The sequence below is a fragment of the Haemaphysalis longicornis genome, unplaced genomic scaffold, assembly GCF_048455015.1.
Source record: "Haemaphysalis longicornis isolate Haplotype H1 unplaced genomic scaffold, Haemaphysalis longicornis Haplotype H1 scaffold_10, whole genome shotgun sequence".
NCBI classification, from domain to species: domain Eukaryota; kingdom Metazoa; phylum Arthropoda; class Arachnida; order Ixodida; family Ixodidae; genus Haemaphysalis; species Haemaphysalis longicornis.
Window position 1 is genome coordinate 45073792 of NW_027526204.1, and position 18735 is coordinate 45092526.

An 18735-nucleotide genomic window follows, 5' to 3' on the forward strand; every position below is an offset into this window, starting at 1 on the left:
CAGACATAGAAAGTCAGACAAAGTAAGGGCATTTCTTTTTGTCTAAGCGGTATTGAGGTCATATCTGTCAATTTTACGCCCAATATGTGTGGGATGTAAAATTCTGATACACAAATACATATGAAAACACTGCCGGGAACGATACGAAAGTGTGACCCGAATTCCCGAGTGGTCCAGCCATGGCTCGGGGCATATACAGTAGCTGCGGCGGCTATCAGTTTTGCAGATTTCACCTCGCCGTTCTCTTCCAAGCTAGAGAACTTCACACTCCTTTTCTCCAGATAGAGATATGGGAGGGCACGCGTGAAGGCCATGACATGCGAGCCCAACGCCATGTGTCCGTAGTAGATGCTCGACTTGTTGACTCAGTTTTCGTCTGTAAAATAAACCGAGGTGTTTTTCGCTCCTCCTTCATTCTTTTTTTTTATGCTACCAGGTCAGGCCGATAGCGCTGCCCATACGCAAACAGAAATAGCAGCACAAGCAGCCGTTTCAGAGCACTGCCAACACAGAACTGACAGCCGGCTTTGTTTATTCGCGCAGTTCGAGTCACGGCGGGACACAAATACACTTTACGGAAGGTAGTGGCGTTTTCATTTCTTTTAATGTACTGGGAGAACGGTCTGGTACTCTATTTTTCACAGTTATGTCGTCATCCCAGATCCAATGAGATTGCGATTACATCGAACCGGCACTTGTACGTTCCGTCGTCCTCAATGAGGTGGCTCTCATTCTATAAGGTGGCTCTCATTCTAGCCACCTTACCCCTAGCTTCTTAATGCATTGCTAAACGGGTGGAGGAAGTGATGTCATTTTTCTTGGGCCAATAGACAGCGTTGCCTAGTTTTTTGGGGCTGCGGTGGCTAAATCTGGCCAAATGCAACGGAAAATATTTTACTGCGCTTTCACTCTGGCTGCCTCGCTACGCTTGGAAAAGCGTTTGCCTCGCTACGCTTGGCAAACGCTTTTCTATTAGGGGCCCTATTCTAGACTGCACAAATTGCCTGCTTGCACCCATGATTTTTTGCATAAGCAAGACGTAAGCAATCAGTGACGTGCTGCACCTATAGCTATGACGACATGCAGTGTAATTGACGAGTCACTCATAAAGATCGCTACCAAGGTATCAAATATTGTTAAAGAAAGATATAAAAACACTTGCAATGTACTATAAAAGTTAAGACGGTGGCTGAGGCTGAGGAGAAAAACACATTTCTGGAGGTCAAATTTGACGCCAACACCACAAGGCGATCGAGTAACGTTGATCCAAAAGTGAGCGAAAGGCGGATGTCGAGCTATAGAACATCACACAATTTTTTTCCTGTATCGATTTATTTCTTTCAATCGCTTTTATTAACATAGCTGGGCTCTCTGCTTCAATGCAAGCGTTGTTGCGTTATCACCTTCCCTGCTGCCACCGCCGCCACGCCATCGTCTGCTGCTATGTTACAAGTTTATGGCGTGATCACCGAAAAAGACGGCTGCGACCATCGCTTCTATGACACATAAGAGCACGAAGCGCTACGCCTGATAACCGCGGAGCGCACCGATGTCGCCGATTCACTCATTTGTCAAGCTCGACTGCAATCAGCGCTGTAATGAACTAAATAGTCACTTTTCATTGTTATTTTTCGCTTGCGTTCGATCATGTGACCCAACAGCTTCCTAGGACAAGTATGGACAAATGCCATGCATTGGGTTCTCTTTGTCATGGAGAGGCTTGTACTGCCCTCTTAGGTTGCGGTTACGCCAAACAAATAATTTGTATTTTATTGCCAAACATAAAAGCCAAATACTGCATGTTATTTGTATATTCCACGATCGCTGACTTGGAATCAGTTGAAACTATGATTTGTTCCGGTAGGAAACATGCTTTAAACAGCGCGCATGCGAAACTGCACCTGCTGCAAATTGCCGCACATTTCGCGGCGCCGTAAGCCAGGGCAATTTCTTGCCTTATTTTGCTTGTATTTTGCGACAAAAACAGCCGCCATTTTCAAGCTGTTACGTAGCATTACGTCACTTTTGCGCAGGCTGAAGTTGCCAATGCATGACGTAATCGTTCCCGCCAACTGTTTAAATTACGTCACGCCTTCTCTGCCAATCACAGAGGGGGTGTGTATTACAAGCAGTATTGTTGTGGAATAGTAAAGACAGGCTTACGTTGTCATGTCCGCTGCATTTAGCCTGGTTTTTTATTGCCGGCCAAGAATTATGCGCTTTTAGTTACGAGAAATAAGGCAAACTTTAGAACTGGTGTCCGTAAACGACATGAAACGTCAAAATGACGACAGCACACACAACCGCTTTGTCAACCGGAAGCACGTGACCAAAATTGAAAGCCAATCAGAAAAGACTCCCGGAAAATTGCCTGAATTGCCGGCAATTTGTGCAGTCGAGAACAGGGCCCTAGGTCAGTTTGAAAAGTATGCCGTTGGAGGCGGCCCCAACTCGTATCCCCGCCCCAGCGGCGCTGGCGTCACCTCGAGATCGGCAAGCGAGCAGCCACCGCTGCCGGCTGCTGCCGGCAAAAGCCTTCCCGCTCAGCGTTGGCGAAGCGACAGTCGGTGCTTCGCTTGCTGCACGTTTCTTCGCTGTGAAGCAAGGCGAAATTATTCGCAGATGAGAAGTAGCGCACCAGTGCCACCAACCTGCGAAGCCACTTTTCCCTTAGCTCGGATGATTTAATTTCCTAGATTTCACTAGATTTTTGCTCAATGCGGCTATTAGACATTTCCGCTCAGATATTGTGTTCGTGTTATGCGATATGACTGTAGAGTTTACTTAGTTATGACATAATTATGGATATTTTTGAATTCGCTTAAACTATGAATTCGCGTAATTAAGGCATATTGATTAATTCCCTCAAAGCATTTTTGAAGTAACGGTGATGAAGCTGATAAAGAATGTTTCAGCACAATTGGTAATGCTTTAGACATCAATTTCATCAAACCACATCAGCAATAGAGGTTATCCCGTGGGGCGGGACATGTAAAAGTGAATAATACATAAAAATTACCAGCAAAGGAAAAGCAATTGCTCTGCGCACACACAACGATACACCAGGCCAAGAAAGAGTAGGCGTTACAGAGCATTGCATATAAGCCGGAGATGTGTTAAATTATAAAAATAACAAACTTGAACACAGCACCTCATTTCAAAACACAACAATCTTGTCCTACGGCACAGTGCACTACGGCACAGCATGCAAGTAAAAGAAAGAAGAATAATAGGAACCACCACAGACGATGCGCAGTGCATGAGATATTCGAGCGAGTAAGTTTATGAAATTCATCTATCATGTTCTTTTGCAATTTGCACCAGGAACGTCAAAGGTAGGAGGGGATAGCTTCGCTCGATGCACACTTATGAGAAACAGATATCTGCGCTTGACCGAGAAACTGAAACGCACCAATATATAAAAGATAATGATTTCTAAACGTAACAGAGGACACCATTACACGACTAAAGGCATAAGAGCACATGGGCGAAAAAAAATTCCCTAGAAGCTGAAACATTTCCTTTTTTTCTAAATATGACCCAAATTCCCTATATCTAGGGAAATTTCCCTAGAGTTCGCAGCACTGCAGCGCACAAAGACCGCCGTGCTGTACGAATCCAAACACTGCGCCCGCCGTCTGCGTTCGCTTTCGCGAGCCGCCCGTTACGCGAAGCTGTTATGAAACGGGAAACAGCAGAGACAAATGGGGAACAGTACTGGGCTCAGTGGGCTCATCGACATGGCTGGCGCGAATTCACAAATGTGACGCCAGGGCCTCTCCTAACCTTTTCTTTCCTCCATGAGAACAACAGATGACGCGTCGAGCGCGTTGCCATAGGTTACATGTTCTTCTACGGACGCGAGGTACAAAATTCATATTGTAGAGATTTCCAGATTTCTTTCTGTAAAATAAATTAACAGAAGTGGTGGACGTTTTAGCGGCAGTTATTTATAAATACTGCCCTAGGTACATGCCGTACCGCGGTTGAAACGAAGTACTAGAAGGAATCCCCGAGCAAACGACGTCTTCCGCCGCCGCTTTCCCGCCACGAGTGGTTCACTCCCGCCGCTGTCGCCTCTCACCTGCTTCTAAGATTTGCGCGCGCTTTTCATGTTGCACAAAAACAAGTGTTTTCCATACGTGCTTCCTGAGGATGATAAGCCGGATTTCTATTTTCCCGAACACCTCGGAAATAATGACGGCACGGCGTCTGGTAACAGGACACGCCGTTGAGGTTTGTCTAGAAGGACATCGCCACCAACTTGGCGTAATACATGGCATAGCCGGCAGCCGGCTTTGCAGCGACTGACCTTGAACCGGTGAGCCTATTCGGAAATCAAGCCGCAGGCGTTTTCCCTTTGGCGCCTCGCGAGAGAGGGCGTGTCGGTGCCGTGCCTGGCGCCGTGACTTTATCGCGCCGCCAGAGCAAGCCCTGTTGCCTCTCCTTAATAATTCTTGCTCCTTGGCCTAGCCTAACCCGGTTAAGAACAACTTTTTCTGCTATCGAAAATGGAGGGAATGTTGAGGACAGATGTTTCATCAAGGATCTCGTTTTTTCTGCAAACGAGTAACAAATATGAGCTAGAACAAAGGTTTTCGGGGTGCCTGTGTTTCTGCACGCCACATTCAAAAAGAAAAATTGTCCAATATCGAAATTCGGTTCCCGACAATCCCTCCCTTTGGTTCTTCTGATTTCACACATCCCGGTAGAACTCTTCTGAGGCCCATACATTTAGCGCTAGGCTTTTTGAAATTCCGTAGCTCGACAACGCCAGCAATCAAATTTCCCACTGTTGTTGGTGTCTCCGTCTTTCGTACAGAGAAGGAAGCATTATTTGGCTCCACCATTGTCCGCCTGCACACTGGGGCCTTGCTAGGTTACTGCGCGGGTCGCAGGTCTTTTGAGCGCATGCGGCATGCGCGGGAGAATGAACAAAAGATTGCCGTCACTCACGTGGGCAGCACCGCTTTGATAGCAAGTGTTCATTGCAGTGTCATCAATATCAAGTCGGGCTCCACGCTTATCAGTGTGCGGGGAATAACAAGGTTAGGCCGATGGCGCAGGGTCGAAGCGGTGCATATTTTGCTTTTTCAGCGAACGATGGCTTGCTTCCGTAGTAATTCCACGGGGCGGCCTTTGTAGCGTCCGGCGTTGTACCGCGTAATTCGCCCCAACCGCGCCAAATCCTCCCCTGGCGGTATGTGGCATCTGAAAAACGTTGCATTAATCGTCATGGCAACGAGTACCGAGAGGAGAAAGGAGGTTAATGACGGGGCGGGCGTTGCTGACGTCATTTTTTCCGCGGCACTGACGCTCACCCAACTTTCGCACCTCCGCCGGTCGCTGCCTCATGGGCTGCTAGGAAATGGCACCATGGCGCGAAAGTTGGACGAGCGGCGGCCGATGCCTCATAATGGCCGCTTACAGTCATTTGTGTGCAATAGCTTGTTTAATAATAAAACGAAACGAACAAGCAGGTAATAATGGGTTTTCTCGTGTCGAATTGTTGTTTTTGTCTCGGTTTTGATTGGAGCGTGACATAAACATTCATTTGCTTTTATTCAAAATTCATACGAGGACGTCTTTCATTCGAAGGCATAAAAACTCATGTACTGCCCTCATATATTGCATGTACGTTTTATGTACACAATATTGCACTGTAATAAAAAAATGGCATGTGCAAATTTAGGCATAGATTTGCAAAAATCTTGCAAATTTGCAAAGGAAAAATCTTGCTACATACACATTTAGGTACACAATAATTGATTACGAATGACGAACATCGAAAGTTTTAGTCACTACAGAGATTTTTTTCTCGCAAACGCCTCGGCGGGAGAAGAAAACGACTTGAAAGTTCCCCTCCATATATATACTTCGTTCTTGGGCACGCCTCGAGATAGGCATGTTCCGTAGACGATCAAGAAATTCGTTTCATTTCAATGACACAATAATAGGGTACCTATATTTAAATAAAAAAGAATGCACAGGTATCCTTCAAGTTCTTTCTTTGGGCTGTTTACGCAAACTCTGAAAGAAAGCGTTAATTTGACCAATAACCTGCGTACAAGTCCGAGAAAACATGTTCGCACAAACCAAATCCAGCGAGGAAAACGTGTTTCAGCGCCATACCCGCACTGTTGACCAATCATTGTTGGATTCTATCTATGTACAGCCAGTCAGTCAGTGAAAACTTTATTACACACCAGTCAAAGAGCGCGCGATAGGTGCCCCCTCCCCCCATCAGTCGCCATTCACCTCCAAGTCCTCCGGCGGTGATGTGATCCGTGTTCTTTGCTGCACTCGTACAGAGGTTGAGGCTGACGCCATACCGAACTTGTTGCTGGCGCGGCAGAGATACTCGCCCTCATCTTGGAAGTGAACATCCGAAATCTGCAGGTCACCAGAGTCCAGCACCACGTGGCGGCCCCCGCTCAGATCCCGGCCATCCTTGACCCACACGACACGTGGACGTGGCGCACCAAACACATGGCAGCGAAGCGTCACGCGTGACCCCAGCACGGCTCCCGTCACGTTCTCTGGTGGCTCGGCAATGGTTGGCGGATAAGCTGCAGTTAAGCACATGTTACCATGTGCACAGCAGTCACAGGCCGTGTTCACATGGCTGCGGCAGAAGCGCAGCTAACACAGTTTCTGTCGCTTCGAACACATGCACCCTCTGCTTAGAAGGTGCAGCTAAGTCAGAGAAACAACGAGCTTGAATGCCTTATCTCACCGCTTCGCTATCTCGATTCACTGCGCTTTTGTCGCCGCTGTAATGAGCGATAACAGACAAAACAGCAAGCAACATCATTGCTAAAAAAGACAAAGACCTTTTAGAACTACTGGCACCACACAGAGAGAATAGCACAAGTAATCACTTAGCTCTTGACCGACATTCCTGGCAGGCGCGGTCTTTTGTAAACTCGCACAAACTCACCAAAGGGCGAGTCACTCCAAATAACGTGTTTACTAGACATGTCAGAAAAATTCCTGTCCGTCTGTCTGAAAGTGCATTCGTCCGTCTGCCCGTCTCATTCACTGTCCGTCTATTTCTCGGTAACTGTTATAACGATATATAGTTGTTAAAGGCGGCTCCATTGTGACGATGTTGTAACAAGCGCCGCGTGGCAGGTGAAGTTGGTTGGCTGCTACTACAGGGTGTTGTGACGATAATTGGAACACTTTAAAGAATTTTCCTGAGCGAACCGCCGCTCTGTTCGCGCTCAAACTTCTCACGAAGGTCGCATTTTGTTGTCTATTTTGTTTGACACCGGGGACAACAAAAGTACTTACCTGTCTATCCTGAAAATAATTAAAAACGATTTTCACCCATGGGAAAATGGCGGCTGATTTGGACGTGCGAGCCCGAAAACCGGGTTTTCTGATCGTCTGCTAGCGCATTCCTAGGTGCATTTTCTGACCGTCTGCTGCACCATTCGGCTACTTCTTGCCGTGAATCCCAAACGTGCGCTTCGCTCTGCATACCCCAGGTGGTTCCGTCGTTCTAACATCAACTTGCGCTGGCTCGCTCGCACGTTCAAATCAGACGCCATTTTCCCATAGGCGAAAGTCGTTTTTACTATTTTTCCGAATACACAGGTAAGTACCATCGTTATTCCCGGTAACAAACAAAATAGACCACAAAATGCGACTTTCGTGGCAAGTCTGAGCGCGAACAGAGCGGCGGTTCGCTCAGGAAAATTTTTTAAAGTGTTCCAATTATCGTCGCAACACCCTGTATTTGCCTCTATATGAAGGCTTAGCTCTACCCTCTTAGCCTTTTGACCGCGAATTTTTTTTAGTTTTGGACCACATTGTTTTACTTAATTTCGGTCTAGTTGCATGCATGTGGATCATTATGCAGTATAGTCTTATTTTGCCCGGATACTTGCGTCGCACAGCTAGGTTTTTCTCGTTTTTTAGAAAAAATTTAATCCTTGCTCTCAGGCAATGATATAGTATTCTTCCTAAGATGATATTTTTCAAAGGAAGATACCCCTTGGTTTTAGGTTTCAGACAGCAAGCTCGGACCGCAAAAAGCACGACACCAACTGCATTTTTTAATGTACCAAACATAATTCGGCATTAGGAAGGACTATGTGCCAGCAATAAGTTAAAATATTGCTCCACTCTGTCAGAAAATTAGTGGTCTCTATACTAAACGCCCTTTTAATTGCGGCAGGGACTAGAAGTACTGCGTTGTTCATCATAAGCGCAAAGTAGCCCTACAATAGCTCTAGTATGTTCACTACTCTATATTAAACGTTTGTTTTAGAATGACAGATAATGTGTATATTAAAGGATAATCAAATGAAATTTTAACTCTGAATGCAACTGCAAATGTTCAGCAGTACACCGAATGACCTAAATGAAGAAACATTGTCCTCAACAGGGCACTACTGCTTCAACTGCTGAAAGGACACGCGTTCGATGCTCATTTCAGGTTTAATCAGTTTTGAGTGCCTGCAAAAATAAAAAGGCAGTTCAAGCTCAAAACACTCACCTCGCACGTTGATGTAGAAGCTCCGGAAGGCGTATCCATGTGGATTGGAGGCATTGCACTGGTAGACGGCCGTGTCACTTTTATCTAGTGAATCAATAGTTAGAACACTCCCAAGGACCGTGCGACGAGGGTTCGGTTTGGCGCTCGAGATGGGTATACCATTCACAAACCATTCCAAATTTGGCTTGGGGAGGCCCATCGCGTCACAGTTAAACACAACTCTTTCTTCTTCAGCGGCGTCGGTGTTATTGGGCCCGCTCAGCCAATACGGTGCCGCTTCTACTTTAAGGTTCATTGTATGACTTGAGCCATCCCCTACACCATTGTCCACCCGGCACTCGTACGATCCTTCGTCCTCAAACTGAACAGACGTGATGATCAAGGTCTTGCCGTTGTTGCCGAACGTGAAGCGCGAAGATGCTGGCTCCACACCTCCCTTAGACCACGAGGTAACCGGTAGTGGTGTGCCACCGTAAATGCAGTGCAGCTCAACTCTACTGCCACGAAGTGCCAAGACATTTTCCGGTGACAAGTACTGTTGGACAGGGGCCACACGTTGCTCTTCAGTTGTTGACATAGGCTCCACATGGAGCCGGATCTTGTTACCAAGCTTGTACTGGAGCACGAATCTGGACATGGCGGAACACGCGTAGACGGCGTCGTCAAGTGCGTCGCCCAGATCAGCACGCGAAAAGTGCAAGCCGCCTTTCGGGTCGGCCGTAATGCGTGATGAATTTATCGCGCGGAGAGCACCGTTCTGGTGCAGAAGGAGCCAGCTTACAAGAGGGGGCGGGTACCCCGACGGTGGATCACAATGAAGAGAGAACGGCTCGCCCTCCTTCACGGACACTATCTTCGTGTCTTGATGCGGAAAACTATTCAGATGAGCCTTGCGCAGAAGCACGGCGTTCGAGAGAGCCGTACCGTGCTCGTTGCTCGCGCGACACTGGTACAGTCCCTCGTCGCGGTCCTCCGGTGCGGTGAAGACAAGCGTACCACGTCCACGCTGTTTCGAGACGCGCGAATCGTCTGCGGCGTAGTCGAAGCTTTCGTTGTTCTTGGTCCACTCGTAATTGGGCTCGGGGTCTCCCACCGCATCGCACTCTAACAGAAAAGGCCTGGGGTCCTCATCCGGAGCGGAGGCAACGTGGAAGAGCAACTCGTGAGGTGGTACTCGCACGATGGCGGGGGGTGTGGCTGCAATGGCGGTCGTTACCAAAACCACCAGGAGCACCGCTTGCACTACCAAGCTCTCCATACCTGTGCAAAAAACCGTTTTATGCCAAGTATGAGCACATTTCATTGCACTGGTTTTTTTGCACACATCTGGATGCGGTATTCATATTATCACTTTAGCTCAGGTCAGATAAAAAGCAGGCTGCATATAACAAAGTCCGCAAAACGCGTTTTAAAATGCGCGTGCAACTAGTGATAACTACTTCGATAGTAAACAGGAATAACGGCACCGCAAGACAACCGTGTTCTGTCTCTTCCAAGTGAAGCGGCTATTCTTTATTTGGGCTGCCATTCCCATTTCCCGGACATTTGAATTATTCCGGCTAAGCCCTTTCACCCCGTGGTATAAAACGTTACGACGGCACCACAGCGGCTCCTCCACATGCGGTCGAAGATTGGGTAAAGGGATTGAAGAGCAACTGTCTTTGAAACGTGCGCCTTTTCATGCCGCGACCAAGCTCGCAGACGTTCTCGTTCGCCATTCAGCTTGCTTCTGCGTTTTAGCATTTCCTTTGCAGCCTCACAGCCAAATCTTACTTTTCCTCGGAGCTTTAATCTGGGCATGCGGGACTACAATAGCACAGTTCCCCCGTAACAATAAGTTCTATTCCATCGTTTATTATCTTCACTTCCCCCAAAATTTAACCGTCTCTAACGCTTGACGCGAGTCGCCTCTTAAGAATACATATGGCAACATAGAATTACATGTGGCAATTTGTGAGACACTTTATTCTAACATAAATGTGTCGTACATTTATGTAAGATTTATGTTTATTACTCTGCTTTCAGTTGTCCCTCTGTTGTCACGATTATATTTCATGAGTGTGATCTGCAACTATAACACTATGCCCTCTATAGAAATACATGGGGTCATTTATGTTGTGAGTGAGTTATTATTGTGATTCTGCGATGATTCGTGATCAAGAATTTGCGAAGATATATATGACAATGACCTCTTGTATACTACGCCTGTGTACGACGATGGCATACACGCATGAATATTGCAGCGAACTATTTTTTCTTTTTTGTTTGGTGATGTGTTTTACGTTTGAACTTAGATACGCTTGGGCTTGATTGATTGACTGATTGTAAGGTTTAACACGCCGACGCCACGCAGGCGATGAGGCGCGCCGTAGTGGAGGGCTCCGGATTAATTTTGAACACCTGGGGATATTTAACGTGCACCGAACTCTCGTACACACGCGTGTTTTTGCTTTTCGCCTCTATCCGAAAAGCGGCCACCGTGTCCGGGAATCGAACCCGCGGCCTCGTGCTCAGCATCACTTGGGACTTCCTAAAACAAAAGCACCCCTTGAGGGATTCAGTGCCGCAGTTGTTGGCGGTTTGGACTCTAATAAAAAAACGTTAATGGTTATTTGATAGGACTAAACCCTTTGAAACAGTTGATCCCTGAACGCTTATTAAGCAATTGAAAATATTGGGTTTCAGAAAGACATCCTGCGATTTCTTCGAAAATATTCTGGTGACAAGCAACCAGCTTTATTGGTAACCCTACTATAATGGCAAAATTAGCAACCCTACCAGTAACAAAATGACAGTAAACTATGGAGTACCTCAAGGCTCCACTATCGATCCAATGGTTTTCATTATTGATACAAATGATATAAAGATGCTTCAATGACCATCTCATTTGACCCAATTTGCGGGCAACGCTGCGCTACTTTATTTGTACTCTTCTTACGCACATACCGTAAAAGTTACGCAAAATGATGTAAGCAAGGTGTTAAAGTGGATGTCAGAAAACCACATATTGGTAAGCCAAGCAAATCATAATGTCCATCGGAAGCCCTTACAGGATAGTCTGTTCAAACATGGGTATTTTCTACGCACTAGAGACAGCGAATACTTTTCTTGTTCGCCGTTAATGTATGGTCATCATTGAAAGTACCTGGGTGTTTACATTGATGAGCATTGTAATTGGGACCAGCAAATTACTCACATATGTAAACAGCTGAGATATCTGTCAGTATTTATTTATAAGTTGTGGGACGTTTGCAACCTACAAACCCTCTACAAAGTATAACATTGTTTAGCTGAAAGCGTAATTCGATAAACAATAATAAAATACGGGGGCTGTACTACCACCAGGGAAATCAAAATAAGCAAGATTCTCCATAGAATATCCAAGAACCTGGTGCATGAAATGCGATTGCATGACTCTTCATCTGCCGAAGTAATGAATTAATTACAGAATCCAATTTTCAAATATAGCGCATTGTTTTACTCAGTGCCCAATGTTATGATACAGAATATAAATGATTCGTGAAAAAGGAGAGGTTAGTGCGACAAACTAAATGATATTACTTCCCGCCTGGAAAAGGATGTCATTTGTAAAACCAGTTTTAATAAACAGCCTTTCTTTGGAACCAACCTTCATATCCAGCATAAAAAAGTGTTAAAATATATAACAAAGAGGTCCCTTCTTTGAACAGCCTGAGGCACATTTCTTGTGCATGACTAGAAATTGTTGTACGTGTCGGTTTGCACGAAAAAGCATCGTTGTATAGTGCATTCGATATTACGCTTGTTTTCACCTTTGTTTCTGCTTTTGTTGCTCTTCTCTCTCTTTCTGTTCAAACGTACCACCAGTGCAATACGCCTTTATTCTCATGATATCGCATTTTCTGTTGTTATTCCTTCTGATGTTTTCTACTTTTTTAGAAGTGAATGGCTTCAATGTCAATCCGATTGTTTTAAATTTTTTGGCCTGGCCTGTGTTCTCCCTCTAGAGAATTATCTTTAGTGCCGTTTTGGCCGGGCGCCGCTGATTTTTTTAGGGGCAAATCCCGTTAGAGGCTGAGGCTGTTGGCGTCTCCTGCCGTCGTCATCGTAATCGTCTCATATTGTCACGGTACTAAAACACGGGGAAACTGGTTTACGACTCGCGCTAGAACGTAACGCGCTGTAAAAAAACACGTGGACCCTCGTTTATGCGTCCCGCTGAAGAGTTTCGTGCATCAAAGACAAGAAACTTTCACAGCAAAGCTGTGTACCTCTTTGGTAAGGTGTAGTGAAAGTGTGGGCTGTTAAACCCGCGGCTGCTCTGACGGTTGCATCTGGCTGTCCGAAGACGAGGGGGCGGAGCAAGAGAAGACGGCAGCGCGCGAAGGAGACGGCGGCAAGGAAGCTGCTCGATCGTTGCAGTGGTTCGCTCTGTGTTCTTGGACTACGGTCTGGTGAGCGTGCCTGGCGTACCTCTCGTTCCCGTTCCTGAAGGGCGCTTCTACGGCCCCAGTGCCCGCATGCCTCGGCATCCGCGCGTGTACTGTTGTGTGATGAGACACCGTCGGGATATTCTCCGTTGACGTTTGTTGTACATAACGGTCCGCGTGTGTCTGTGAGGTCCGGGGAAATATTCGCAAGTTCTTCGTTTCGGTTGTTTTTTTGTGGTTGGAAATACAATTGATGGCGACGTACGACGGAAAGAGTCGTTAGGTCTGCTGCGAGGTGCTGGTTGGACCTCTGATCCTTACAACCTCTACCCGAAATGGGTTCATCTCCTTTGGCAAAAACGCGAAGGCGCCAAGAATGCACTGATACAATGCATGCTTCGTTCCTCTCGAGGACTCACGGGAGCGGAGAGGGCCCGGGATTGTTTTCATTTGAGATGAAACTTTACTGTTGTGTAGAACACCATCCTCACCATCGAGCTAGCATTACTGTAGCGAGAAACCCCATAGTGGGTTTAATAAAAAAATAGAACGCGATCACGCAGGGCTACTTTCCACATTGCTTGGTGTGGCAAGTTTGGCCATCTGTAAAACGAAGTAAAAAGTGTATCTTCCTCATTTAAATTTCAATTTACATTTATATTTAATCTTACTAATTTTAATTAAGCACATATTCCCAAAAGGAAATCTTCCCAATTTTCTTGCCGGATATTTGCAAATTTCGCTGCTGGATCCTGAAAATTGTAATTCGTAATGCCTATACTTTCGGGGGGAATATTTCTCAAACTTTGTAGCCAAAGCAATTTTGTTCAAAAGTGGCACTTATTAAAAATGTCTAGAAATGCGTAAAACATTTTACTCAATCGCTAAAGCATAAGCTCTTTAGTTTTTTACACTTGTTTAACAGCGACTGTTGAACACCTGATACCTTGCTTATTCGTATAAAATAAAAATTTTCAAAATGATGCTTCGTAAAGTGCGACAAAAAATGAGATTTTTGTAAAAAATGGCAACCTTCCGAAGTAGTTTAAAAGGCGATATTTATAAATTTTCGCAATATTTACACAAAATGGCACTCAATACCTGAGTGCAGACAAATCTCGATAGAACGAATCAAGCCAGGCCAGCCAAAATCGTTCGTTATTTTGAAATATCGTTGTAATGTAAAACTTGCGGTTATAAGTCAGTGCTCATACCTAGGAGTTAAAATGACGTACCTTGCAGTATACACGTGTGCCGACCAGCAAACTCTTAAATGAAAATGTTTCACTTATTTCAAAACAGCTTTTTTTGAAGAAATCAGTTCTTTTCTTCTGGCGAGTGCAGTACGCACGACGGATTCCACTCTGCGCAATACCTTATCGGGTACATCATTACAACGAGCGATGAAAGTGTGGTCTTTGTTCATGCGAACTAAAACATCAATTTTTGCGCTAACTCCTCTTCTTCGGTGTTCCGTGAACCACTGATGTCTTCGTTCGCGTAGTAACGATGACTGCTTTCGCTTATTCTAAACTGTGTCGCTATCTGCATTGATCGTTGATCTCGCGCGAACTTCGCAGGAAGATCCCTCACAACTAACTAATACATGACCGCACACGTGAATAGCGTGAAAAACGACCGACCCACGGACCGGCCACCGCCTGACACCCAAAGCAGCGACAGAGAAGAGGGGCAAAGGCTTTCAGGCTGGCTAGGCTACTGCACGATAAATTATAGCTTTGTGGTGGCGCTAGCAACTGGCACTCAACATGGTGATGATGATAGCAACTGCAACAAGGGAAAACACACAGAAACGGTGGTTTCTGTTTCACGCAACAGTTGGGGTGCTATAACATTTCCCAAATTCGTAATACCGATGTTACTCGACTACAAAGAAGAAGCTAAATTACGTGAGTTAGTGTGAAAGATGGGCACACTGAAATTCGTAGTTCTGAAATATTTTTACATTAAATATATAGGCAATGTGGCGGGTATTTTCAAATTGTTCATAAGCGTGAGAAATTCGTTAATATTGGGTTTGTAAAAACGAAATTTTACTGTATTCTTGAAAGGTAAAATATACTGCTCTACTTTTGCTTGAACTCGGAAGAAGGAGGTCACAATCAAACCATTTCTGCCAGCCTTTCCACAAGCACTGCATGGTTAGGAATGACAGTGAAACAGTTGTACCTTTAAGATGTACATCAAACTACCTCTCCATTTACCTATTTGGTTACAGCATTTTGGCCTGGCCGCTAACATCACACCATGCCAGTGTCCTCTTCCTTGAAGAGTCGACGAATACGACATACAAGCTTGCTTTTTTCCAAAGATTTGATGTTTTACAGGGCTCTCAGCAGCTTTCCGGCAGCAAACGATGCTTTGGTAACTAACAAATTAAACAATTTACGCCAAAATTTAAGTTCTTTGGCTGTATCGTGTGTTTGTGACATCAGCAAGGACGAATTCAGGAAATGTACGTAAACCGAAAGTTCGAACTTAGGCTAAGGCTACCACCGATGCCAGAACATGTCATTTGTTACTTTGGCTACCGTCCGCCATCGTAGATTGTCCAAAGATACCACCTAAGGACCGCCGAGAGCACTTTTTTTATTGTACATGTGCCGGGAACAATGTTACTGTTAATAGATATCGTTTGTGAAAGATTGGGTATGACTCGAATCACGTAGGCCGTAGTGTCCATTCTGCCAGTCGTCCAGTGTCGTGTCGGAGAAGCCCAACATGCCCGAAGGCTGTGCCGCGTCGTCTGGAACAGTGCGTGTAATACTCACTAGGGCTTTTACGTTTACGCGTTCGTTCGTAACTTCCATTGCTTAATGCTGTAAAAAGAATTGTCTCCTATCAACGCTGTGAAGGTGGTTGGACTGCGAAGCGGTAAACGACACCTACAACAATCCCCCTTGCGGTGTCACTTGAATTGACACACGTGGCTCAACAAATTATGAAGCCGCCAGAAAGAAAACGGAGACGAGAGTCTTTTGAGGAATAAGGAGGAGTGCGGCACGTGCGGCTATTACGCCATATCTCTCTCTGCCTCCTCCTCACTCTTGTTTTATGTGTCGCCTCCAAACAGCGCCCTCCCCCTGCCCAGACGCTGAATCCAAACCACCGTCTGTCTCCCCGTCTCCACGTGTTGGCGTAGGTCCTAGTCGGCAAGACGACGGCTCTCCCTCCACTTCTATAGTAGGGTCCAGGTTTGATCCCTGGCGGTGCCAGTAGTAGCCTGGATATTTCTTTAAGTAGCCAGTAGTAGCCTGGGAGTTTTGTGCTGACCCTGACACGAAAATTTCATTTGCTGATTAAAGGTATACTGCTTTGCTGTAAAATGGGCACTAAACTAAATCGCGAACAGCTTGCTCCGCAAGCCTCAAATCCCTGTTTAATTTGCGTTAGATTTCGTGGGCCCCAGCCGAGAACAACAGAATGCCCATGATATGCAGAAGTTCCATGCACAAAGGTAACTGGTGAGTCCCATGATTATTCTCTGTTTTTGTTTCTGGTTATACAGCTTATTTGAGTGAAGTTTGCGTGAAAAGTGGAGTCGGTGTTATTGTAGAATGAAAACCTTCCGAATGAATCAAATAGCCGTTTTACGAAGTAAGATGAAAAATCTCGCGCACTTTTTTGCACGTTTGTTTGGACAAAATCCTGCTGTAAGTTCTTAAGAATTTGTATCGCAATTTTGTAAGCAAAATCCAACTAAGTAAGTCAAATGCCTTGAGACCCATTGAAGTCCCACCACTGATGCTCAGTAACTAAAGCGTTGTGCTGGTGAGCCCAAGAAGGCGGGTTTCATCCAGGCCGCAGTTACTGCTGTTCAGATGAGCGCGAAAAGCAAAAAACCCCGTGTGACGAGATTACGGCCCACGCTAGCGATCCCCATCTGGTCTAATTTTTCGACGTCTAATGATGCCAAATTTTTTTTAGAATATAACCCATAGACTATAAGCATCTACGACCAGCAGTGTGTCTGACAGTTGATATCACTCGTTGGGATTTTTCACTTTGTTAAGACTGAAATAAAAAAAACCCTTTAGCTTCTTTGTGCATTTTAGCGCTAAAGCAGCTGCGGTGGCTCAGTGGACCTTGGGCTGCTGAGCAGGATGTCGCGGGTTCGATTCCCGGCCGCGGCGGCCGCTTTTCTGATGGAAGTAAAAAGCAAAAATACCCCTGTGTACGAGTTTTCGCCGCACGATAAAGATCCCAAGGTGGTCAAAATTAATCCGGAGCCCTCAACTACGGCGCGCCTCATCGCCTGCGTTGCGTTGGCGCGTTAAACCCTACGATCAAATAAAAAAAAATGTAGCGCCAAAATACCGAATTTAGTTTGCGAATTTCTATGAGTAACGTTTGTCGAAAAAAGCCTATTGGATGGTACCACAGAATTCCGGGCATATAAGGAGTAATTATTAAACGTCACCGAATTCACTTCCAAACTCACCTTTAATCCCATTTGATTGGGTTTGGGCGAAATGTCGGATACTCTTCAGGCATTTGTGCGGGTTACATTAATAAGCAGAAACTTGTACCACATCTCATTCGGACATGAGTAGATAAGAAATTTCTGATAGCATAATTTTCTACTTACATCTGTTAGGCCTGAGTTTCCGAAAATCCAGCCTAAGTGTGCTACTATGCCATGATTGCAATACACCCCATTCTCTTAGATGTAGACATTGATACGTGCAAATCATTGTGAGAGCTTACTCCACCTTCTCTTGTACATCCATATCTCAGTAACATTTATCGGCCGTTGAGGCTACACGCCGCGTTATAAATACTAGGCAAAAATGGGCACCTTACCCGGCTTGAAAAACTTCGGCCACCACGGATCCTGAGACATCACGGCGAGCCTCAAGTGCAGCGGTTACGCATCGTCTGACACCCTCGCGCTCAGAAAAAGCGCGCCGGTGTCCCTGTCTGCGCATTTCTCGCCGCTAGGATGAACGCCACGCAAGGCCACGTGGTAAAGTGATGTCGTCGGCCGAAAATAGAGAGATACCCTCAGGCGAAACGAAAAGAGGGGGAGACGAGTTGGCGCGTTATTAAAGACGTCTCTTTCCGCTTGCGGGATGCCCGGCAATCAAGAAGTTGCCGCAAGTGGCAGATTGTAAACACGAGTACCTGTTGCCGGTTGCGTTCAAACGTCAAGGTAAAAAAATAGCTTCTTGAGCCACTATCATCGCTTAAAGATCCATCTGACACTCAGAAAACATAGCGCAGTAAGAACAGCGGGCAAAGCGAGGACGGGACAAGCGTTAACTTTGAAAAGTTGGTTTATTGCCGAAGCAGCGCTTATGAACACATCTGGCTCACAAGAGGATATGAAGAGAGGAAAAAATCGAAACGAAAACCAAAAAGCTGTTTTCGTTTTCCAGTGTCACAATGAACAAACTCGCCCAAACCTTTTCCCCTCTGATGCCTTAGAGTTCCACGTGCGTCCATGAGCGAAAAAAGAAGAGTTTCCGGCGTCGTTGGCAGTGCCTGATACACTTAGTGATTTTCATTAGGCCGCAAGTAATTCAAAGTATCGCCTCACCGTGACTGTACTTGTAGTTTGTACGATTGCAATTGCAGTTTGTTGCAGGTAGTTTGGATGATTGGTTCCAATGTTTTCTGCATGCCGACCGGCTAGCTTTCGTTAATACGTTTGAAATAGACAAATTGCCCCGCGTACGTTGCATTTGTAAATTAGAAAAGGCCAGACGTAGAAAGCCAGTCGAAGTAAGAGTGTTTCTTTTTGTCTAAGCTTTATTGCAGCCATATCTGTCAATTTTACGCCCAATATATGTGGGATGT

The 18735-nt window shown here is 45.7% G+C and overlaps 1 protein-coding gene across 1 annotated transcript; it reads right to left on the reverse strand.

Moving 5' to 3' along the window:
* Positions 1–6179: 6179 nt before the first annotated feature.
* LOC144158427 (neuroglian-like) lies at positions 6180–17886 on the reverse strand. Its single transcript, XM_077689310.1, has 3 exons — positions 17740–17886; positions 8507–9766; positions 6180–6569 (listed from the first exon to the last, which is right to left on the reverse strand). Exons 1-3 carry the CDS (start codon positions 17777–17779, stop codon positions 6244–6246), a joined length of 1626 nt encoding a protein of 541 aa, XP_077545436.1. The 5' UTR covers positions 17780–17886; the 3' UTR covers positions 6180–6243.
* Positions 17887–18735: the final 849 nt, after the last annotated feature.